We start from the raw sequence: 9,234 nt of genomic DNA, 5'->3' as shown, positions 1-9,234 counted from the left end.
GGCTGGTCCCTGTGCAGGGAGGGACCTGAGGTCTCACCCCAGTGGGGACAGCAGCTGTGACAACACAGGGAGGGGATACAGGGAGGGGCTCCCCCACGGAGCCCGCTGTTCTGGGTGAACCCCAGGGGTGAGTGTGTGAGGCCTGCACAGAGTGACAGGTGGGGACTCAGCAGAGGCCCCTTCCCGGGGGAGGGGAGAGAACAGGGCGGTGCTGAGCCTGGTGGGGGTGTCAAAGGTATCCCAGAGGATACCGGGTAAGTTAACATTTGCAAAATCCAGAGATGCATAAATATTACATATTTTTCTTTGTTTCCTTGTCTCATTAAAGCAACTACTAGACTTGTTGGCAGCAAGAAAGTTAAGGGAAGAGTCCTTAGGATAACTCTCATGTCCAACCCTTACTGACCCTCTTGGCCACACCTGAGACACTTCCTGGCCTCCGTCCTCGGAGGCCCAGAATGTTCTGCTCCGCACACGTCACTACTGTGAGGGCTCAGATAGCCCAAAGGGCCACTCTCCTCCCGTAGTCAGGTGCACAGCATGCACCAAAACCAAGGGGCAGGAAGGATCTAATGCACCTCTAGCTTTGGACTCCAGAGCCCACCACCAAGGAGATGCCTCCATTTTCCAGAGGAGGTCTGACATCACCAGTGGGTGCTGTAGCCCCACTCCATGTTCCTAGGTCCAGCTGTTCGCTCTCATCCTAACACTCACCACAGGAGGCCCCGATGAAGGCGAAGCAGGGGAGAAGCCAGAGGAAAGCCATGGCGCTGCGGTCAGGGACTGTGGGGCAGCAGCTCTGGGCCCTTTTACATCCCCTGGGAGCCCTAAGTCCCGCCCAGTTCCTCTGGGCCTCCCTGACCTGAGGGTCATCCTCCCCATGGTCAAACTTGTCCTGGACTGGCTCAGACCCGGTCACCCCAGGACCAGGGCAAAGGGCAGCCACCTGGCTCACAATCACCCATCAGCCCGGCAACCCCTGGGGGAAGCTCCCAGCTGTGGGCCCCAGAGGCCCTGGCATCATCATGAGGGTGGCAAAGACTCATCTAAGGGACCCTCACCCAGGTGTCTGGAGCACCCAGAGCTCAGCACCCAGCACTCAATTGCACAACAGCCCCCAAAGCTCAGGACCCCAGGCTGCCTCTCTACCTGCTCAGGGAAACTCCCTGAGGCCAGAGACACAGCAGGCCCAGCTGTGGGCCCCGGGAAAGGGCCCGGAACTGCCCAGACACGCAGCTCTGTACCTCACGGGCTTAGCCACACTCCCTCTTTCTTGAACATTCACCTTTTATGACCCGTCCTTATAAAAACTTTCCTTGTTTTTAAATGTGGATTGAAACTCATCATAAATGGCCCACAAGAACCCAGAAAGCTCAAGGCTGATGTCAGGACAAGGAGGGGAGACAGGAGGCCAGAAGTGGGGGGATGGCCAGCCCCCTCTGCCACCCCCCTTCCTAGGTGGGGCCACAGGCCCTCAGCCGGCCGGAGTCCTCTTATGTACCTGCTGGTGTTTTTACGAGTCTGCAGGCAGGAAGTCTGGACAGGGCATTTGGCTAATTTGTGTCCTTTTTAATACTTTCCGCAGCTCTGATTCCTAGTTGACTGCTGAGTTCTAGACCTGTTTATTTTTAGTTTTCACTGTTAATTCACTTTTTTTGTTGGAGTCCCCTCTCCTCAGTGGAGGAGTCTGACTAGGGAGGAGTCTCCTGGGGCCCAGGCCCCATCTGTGGGGAAGGCCAACTCTACCCCACTTCACAGGACAGAGATGTGAAGCCAGCAGTGTGTGCAATGTGGTTCTGCAGCTTTGACAAGTAGCGTTATGAGACTATGAAAAGGAGTTAAACATCTCTGTCTTAAAAGATGGATGCTAGGGAACTGCTACCCGGGATTAGGGTTAGAATTTCCACGTGGCTTAGCTGAAACTCACTGTTAACTACCACAGAGACTTCATTTGCAGTCAATGTTGGGAATCGCATGAAGAGCCCAGAAACCCCAAGACCTCCCCGATCAGGGCGCCTGGTGCCAGCAGACTCCTGGAGCAGTGAGGACCCAGCCCTGGGCAGGGAAGACCCTCCAGGGCCAGGCCTCTGTCTGAAGGTCACAGATCCTTAGTTAACTATAATTGTCCGGTGGTCGGAGTGGACAGGTGACCCTCTGCTCTCCCAGGGTTCAGCTCCAGACTCAGGTGCTCAGATTGAGTTTGTCACTAAAAGTGACGTTTTACCCTCACAGGCCCTGTCCTTGCAAGTCCCCTGATTCTCAACAGATGTCATACAATTAGCCCCTGATATAGAGGCTCCCAGGACAGACACCTGTTATGAGCTGCGTGCCCTAAACAGGGCCCCGGACCTGCACAATAAAGTCAAGGCCAGCAGAGCCTGAGTGTGAGCGGCTGGCAGTCTGCTGTCCAGATGCAGAATCAGACCGGATTGCAAAAATAGTTTCACCACAAACTGCTCAAGTATTTTCTGTCTGCTTACTTTCCTTCCTGCCCTTCTATGCCCACCCTTATGTTTTAACTTCATCAAGTTAGGGCGTACTCCACTGTTTTGCAGCAATCAGGTGGGGGGCAGTTGGGGGTGGAGTTTAGTTTGGGGGTGTTAGCTTGGGAGGAGGACCAAGAGGCTCCCAGGGCTACCAGAGATCAGGGAATCTTTTCTCAATCTCTTGGGGTCTCCCTCGCATTATCTTCTGGTCTCTCTGCAGCCATTTGTCCTCTTGTTACAGGACAATGTGAATTGGGTGGCCTGACTGTGGGTCCTCACCCATGTGCTTAAAGGGACTCATAATAAGGTTCAACTTCAGGCACATATAACAAGGTTAATAATGGATTTATGTACAAGAAAAAGGGAAATGAATAACTGGGGGGGGAAGAGAGGGAGATAAGTTGGTGAATGTGTCCTACCGGTTCCACAGGGAACCCCAATAGCACACTGAGAGCCAGCAAAAAGTCACAAGACAAGAGAGCCCCTAAGGCCCACGTGTCTGGTTTTATGTCAAATCTGGCTACTTAACTCCACTCTCAGGCCCCAGCAACCCCCCCTTTGGTGATGCTGGGATTTGTAGTTCCAGTGTCTGGAGCGGGGGTGCAGTTCACAAAACCCGTATCTGTAGAGCTCATTCAGGACATCCTTTGCCCCTAACACTCACAGCTGTTCCACCACAGACTCATCCTCCACCCTTAACGCCTCAGCCTCCAGGCTCAGGTTGCACACTTACCCACAGCCCCACCACACTTCAGTTGGCTACCATCAGGCATGTGTACCCCAAGTCCACACTCCCAAGTGCCTACTGCCTTCAAGACCACCAGTGACAAACACAAATGTTAGTGATCAAAGCCTGATCAATTCACTTACCCTACACCCACCAACTGGGTCCTTACCCCCAAAACCCAATAACAGAAACCCAGAGGCACCTAATGGACCCGATCCACACCCCCTCACTTAAGTCCCAGCCTTACTCTGTCCCCTCAATCCTGCGAGGAATAAACTTGCTGTGTTTCTCATTTCCTGGTGGTTCTTGTTGGAGGAGAGTTTCCGTCCTCACAAGAAATCTCAAGGGCTGCTCCTACCGTAGAATGGGTCCTGAAAGAGATCTAGAGGGATGTGGCGGGGTAACAGGAGTCCCAGGTAGACTCCCAGACCAGAGAAACACAAACAAGAACACAGAAAAAGTTGAAATACTTATAAATGAGAAACACTATAAATTATGGATAAAGAGGTAATGAAAAGGGAAACTAGAATACAGCTTGAAGTGTCAAAATGTGTAGGAAACTGTGACCTCAGGAAGGAAAGTGATAGACACCCATACTTTCCTTGGAAAATGTTTAAAATAACAGCCTGATTCTGCCTTCAAAGGCCAGAAGGGCAAGAAGACAACAAGGAGCTAACTAATGAAACACAGGAGCAGAGCAGGTCAAGTCCATGACATATAAACCAAAAAGACACCCCAGACTTGGGTGCCCAGGGTGCAGGCTGTGGGCTTGGCAGCAAGCAGGTAAACATCTCCCCTGCCCACCTAAATCCTTGGCTAACACTGTCCTACCTTCCAGAATGTTCCACGCCAGAGCCCCTTGTCCTCACATCCTCATAGCTGTTTTGATGTATCCAGGCAACCATGGGCTGCTTCTCTGACTGAAGAGTTGTGTTAGGTTATTACCAAACCCCGGTGTCCATAAATAAAGGACACATCATCCTTAAGCACTCCCCAGAGGCCCCTCCACCCAGGGGAGACCTAGCTGCTACATCCTCAAGCAGGCAAGGAATTCTGACTCCAGCTCTGAGACTTTCAACGTTTTCACTCAACAGGAATCATCTGGATGATTTGTGAAACCAGCCCTGAGCCTCCTCTTAACTGATTCTTCATGGATTTCTCATGGGTAGAATTGTGCCACATTCTCCCACAAAATGTCAAAAATGACAAGACCCATGACCTTCCCTAGAAAGAGCAGTCAGGCTTCCCACGGGCCAGAGGCACGGACACAAGGACCAGGCTGATCACAGTACACAGGAGTCTGAGCCAGGGAGATTCAGGGGGATAAGGGAGACACATGTCAGGGCGCTCTGGGGATGAGAGGGTTCCATTTAGACATGGGGAGAGCAAAAGGTTTTACCTGCTATTAGTAACTATATAGGTGATGATGTTGGTGTATTAACCTCACTCTCCTGTATTACAAAGGATAAAACAATAATTATGGCATATTCTAATTCTGTCATTCTGTGTGTCCTTGAGAGTATGGTTTTGTGATGTGGAATTATACATGCCAGTGTATTTTCAATTAGATAAAGCACCCTTCAGTGTTAGAAAAGTGTAAATATCACTATGAACTCATGAGGTGTTCAACCATAAAGATTATTTATACATTAAATGCCTCTTGGTTCTCTCCACTGAAAAGGTCTAGAAACAATGAGCAAAATACAGCATTTATGAACATCCCCTACACTCAGATTGTGGACTTGCAATTCCTTCTCCAACTCTAAGAACGCAGGGCATTTCAGAGAAATAGCTGATTAAGGACCCCCTGGGCATCATATGAGACCAGAGAGCAAGGAAGCTTGGAACCCAAGAGGCCATGTCAAATGTTCCAAAGCCAACTAGAGCACCCCCACTGGCCACAGGGGGGAATTTCAGCTTCGTGAAGAAGAATGTTTATCGTGGATTGAAACACACTTTGATCCTTCAGTTTATAATGATTCTGAAAAACAGCATCAAAAATGATTTTGCCTATTTAAATATTTAAAGGAAACAAGTTTATTATCTTAAAAATTGATAAGGAGAGTGTGTGGACAGAGTGAGATTCCCATGCATGTTCTACACACTGTACAGGGTCACTGAGTGACAGGTGGGGACACACCTCTGTGAAAAGCTGCCTGGTAACAAAGGACAAAGAGACATTAAGTGGGTGATCACCATTTACATTCCCAGTGAGAATTTACAATTCTGACAAAAATGATGGTCCAGCCCTCAGGCCTCAAATCTGTGATGCTCACGGAGACCAGCCCTGCACCCCCAGGCAGGAGCCGGCCCCTGCAGCCTGTGAGGGACTGAGCAGGAGCCTCATCAGGTCTCATGTCCAGCCACCAAGTCACAGAAAATAGGAAGACCTGAGAGACAGTGGTTCTACCTCTGGGACTGAAAGGAAGATATTCCCAGTTCTCAGCTCAGAGCCATTGTGCAGGGCCTGGGTAGAGGCAGGGAAGGGAGGGGACTGTGTGGATGGTCTGGGGTGGGAGTGCAGGGGATCAAGGAAGAGGTGCCTGGAACATGTGGGGAGGGACGAGCCAGCCTGGGGGGCCTCTTGATCCCAAGGTCCATGCTGCTGGGAGGATTCATGGCCTGGCCTGGAGCACTCCTGCCTTCCACAGAGCTCCTTGGGACAACCCAGCAGTCAAAGGCTGAGAAATGGGCAGATGACCTGGACTGTACCCCAGGGGCCCCCTGGGCAGAGAGGACCAGACCCAAAGGCCTCAGCTCCTGACAAACAGGGGCTCTGGGCTCTGAGCTGGAAAGGGAGGGGCACGCCGCCCCCTGGTGGGGGACAGGGGCACTGCAGCCACCGCCCCAGTCACAGACACACAATCAGTCAGGGCTCTGTACAGGGGCTTTTATTGGGGGTAAAGGGTGCTGCAGTGGGAGTTCAGAGCTCAGTTCTGAGCTACAGTATTATCAATCCATTGTTTGTAATGCGATACATTGATGGCCACCATAGGAGTGTAGAGGGGGGATGGAGAAAAGATATAGGTCATGATGCCCACCAGGATCCAGTCATCATTCTTCTTGCAGACCAGGGGTCCACCAACATCACCCTGTGGGAGACGAAGAGACCATTAGACAAGGCTTCGAGTGGAGGCAGAACCCTGATGTGCCCCAATGCAGCCCAGTCACGTGGGCCCAGCAACTCCAGCAGGGCCTTGTATTCAAATTGAAAAATTCCGTTTTCAACATCACCCAGCCCAGTCCCCTGCTATGGGGCATAGGGAAAAGGTGAGAGTTAAACCTGTGTCCTGTAAATCGCTGCAAATACCTGGCCCAGAAGCAGCTACAACACTAAGCCTTACGGACAGCACCCCCATGCTCGGCAGCGCTGGCGAGCGTTTGTCCTGGTCCCGGCTTCTCAGGACATGATCAAGAAAGGAGGTAACAGGATCTGGGGAAAGGGATGGCCCCCAGCTGACGGGGGGCACTCTGAGGGGTCAGGTGAGAGAACACATACTTTCCAGCTGGCGACGCCGTTGGCCCCCACACAGACCATGTCGCTGGTCATCTGGCTGCCCCAGAACCTCAGGCACTCCGCGTTATCCAGGATGGGCACGGTGGCCTCCTGCAGCTTGTCAGGCCTCCTTCTGCCTATAGCGACAGAGGGGGCAGGAGAGTGAAGACTGTCGCCCTCTGAGCCCACCCTGGGTGCAGCAGACCTCAGACACTGAGTACAATCATCCCTGACCCCCTACACACCACCACCAGGCTGCAAACCGACACCCCATTATTAACACTTGGAAACCTCAAAGGGACGTGTTCCTCCTGATTTCACCTCAGGTGGGGCAACATAGCTCCAAGCACAGGGGAGGCCACAAGCCTGCTGCCTGCCTGGTGTGGCCGGGGCACTGCCAGCCCAGGAGTCGGGGCCCAGGAGCAGCATCTTCTCCCCAGGGCAGGGCACTGACATCCTAAGGCCAGGAGACCCCACTCTGGGGGTGACAGGGAGCCTTCCCCTTGCTCCTTGCTGATAGCTGCTGTCCTGTGGAAGGGCCAGCCAGGTAGCAGGGCCTGGGCAGGATGCAGGCAGAGCCCCAGGGAGGGGACACTGGGCTGGAATCTTGGGGCCTGAACAAGTCGTGGTGGCCCAAGCCCACCCAGGTCTGGATGGAAGTTGTTCCTGCCCACTCCGGCTTGGGGCAAGTCCTCTGGTGAGGGTCCCACCACTGCCTGCTGGGGGTCGTGGGGCAGGGCCTGCTGGCACTGTGCTGCGTCTACAGACACTGACCACTCAAGCCATCCCGGGCCTCCTGCCCACCCATGTTGGGTGGGTTTTCATAACAGGTTCTAGTCAAGAAACAGACACACGTGGGAGTTTGGATTTGGGCCAAACCATCACCAGAGCCACCCGCATCCCACCTGCTGTTCCGGCAGCCCAAGCCCGAACCCGCATCGTGAGTGGTAAGACTCGGCCACTCACCTTCCAGGCGGGTGCGCCCCCAGCCCATAATTTTGCACTGGGCACCAACAGAGAACGTGTCGCCAGCACTGGGCAGAGCAATGGGGGACACCGTGCGCTGCAAATTAACCTGGGTCATGAGCCTTAGCAGGGCGAAGTTACCATAGAAAGTGCTGATGTTGAACTCGGGGTACCTAAAGACCTGGGGGTGGGGCCAGGAGGAGGACATGAGACAGATGAGTTCCGGAAGGCCCCTTTGGAGGGGAGACCCACACAGCAACAGCGGCCTATGCTGCTGCCACCCCTGCCCTGGATCTGTCCCCGCTCCTGCCCCGGAACCTTCATGGGGCCTCCGGGACTGCCCAGCAGGGCTGACGTACCTTGCTGATCTGGACGTACTGGACTTTGTTGCCATAGTTGCGTCGGTCATGCTGCCCAGCCACAACCCAGTCGTAGATCCTAGAGAGAAGAGCGGGGTAGGGCTTATGCACCAGACCACTCCCTGCTTGTCCCGGGCGCTCCAGGGCCTCACCTGATGTTGCAGTATGCAGCGGTGATCACCCATTTCCGGTTGATCAGGGAGCCCCCACAGATGAGCCTTCCAGAGGAGTCCTTTGGAATAATGGCATCAGGATTGACATTCCCAAACACCAATCTCAGTAGCAGCCCCCCACCTCAAGAGCAGGTAACAGCACAAACCACTCAGGTGTGCACTCCCCTACCTCCACGGTCACGTGCCAGGGAGAGGAGCCAGCGTCCTTCCCGTTGATGATCCTGGGTGAAATGCTCAGCTCCGGGTCACTGGCAGGGGCCCCAGAGCCTGGGGTCACAGGGGAGGGGGGAGGGGGAGGTCCAGTGAGTCTGCAGAAGCCTGCTGCACCCTCAGCCAGCACAGCACCACCCACACTCCCTCCTGGCACCCAGCACCTAGACTGGAAGACACACCCCTGCCTGCTGGCCTGTCACCCCCAGGGATGCAGAGGGACAGGCGGCTCCATCCGGGTCCCCCTGCAGACACAGGCTGAGGAATCCAGGACCCTGTGCACCCCGCCAACCCCTGCTGGAGACCTCAGCCCCTCTGACTCTCCCAGCCTCATTTTCCCCAGGAAATGAGGAGCAAACACAGCTATCTCACCAAGGAATGCTCACCAAGGAGATGGGTATGGGCAGGTTTGGAATTTAAAGCAGAGCAGCCCAAGTAAAGAGACGTCCCCTGTCTAACACTTGCCTGCTGGGATAGCACATGGAATTAATTTACCATCCTACATCTTTATTCCAGAATTCAGAAAGCCTTCATTGTATAAGTTGGGTTATTAATTAATTTAAAACATAGGATCTTGATCCAGATCATAAAGAGACACATCAGAGAAACAGAAAACAAGTGATATGAATTTTTCAGAAAAACAAGGACACAGGCTCCTTGACATGTGCAGACCCGTCTGCTGGGTCAGGACACCGGATCCTCAGCTGCCCCAGGGCTGTGAGGGGAAGAAAGGGGGGCAGGGCCAGCCACTCCCACAGCCAGGGCATCCCCAGGGTCCCCCAGGCCTTGCTCCAGGCAGCACTTGCCCCTGCTGGGG

General features: G+C 53.7%; 1 protein-coding gene across 1 annotated transcript in view; it reads right to left on the bottom strand.

Moving 5' to 3' along the window:
- Nucleotides 1-6,143: 6,143 nt before the first annotated feature.
- LOC101623442 (chymotrypsinogen 2-like) overlaps nt 6,144-9,234 on the bottom strand; it is a 13,259-nt gene continuing 10,168 nt past the window's right edge. The window contains exons 5-10 of the mRNA XM_012730457.1: nt 8,377-8,474; nt 8,187-8,266; nt 8,035-8,113; nt 7,676-7,856; nt 6,713-6,846; nt 6,144-6,305 (exon numbers count right to left, since the gene is read on the bottom strand). Coding sequence (XP_012585911.1) covers nt 6,144-6,305; nt 6,713-6,846; nt 7,676-7,856; nt 8,035-8,113; nt 8,187-8,266; nt 8,377-8,474 — 734 coding nt within the window. The remainder of the gene's footprint in view (nt 6,306-6,712; nt 6,847-7,675; nt 7,857-8,034; nt 8,114-8,186; nt 8,267-8,376; nt 8,475-9,234) is intronic.

Source organism: Condylura cristata, unplaced genomic scaffold (assembly GCF_000260355.1).
Source record: "Condylura cristata isolate star-nosed mole 26May11 unplaced genomic scaffold, ConCri1.0 scaffold00028, whole genome shotgun sequence".
Lineage (NCBI taxonomy): Eukaryota > Metazoa > Chordata > Mammalia > Eulipotyphla > Talpidae > Condylura > Condylura cristata.
Note: the sequence above shows the minus strand (reverse complement) of the source record. Positions and strands in the feature narration are given on the sequence as shown.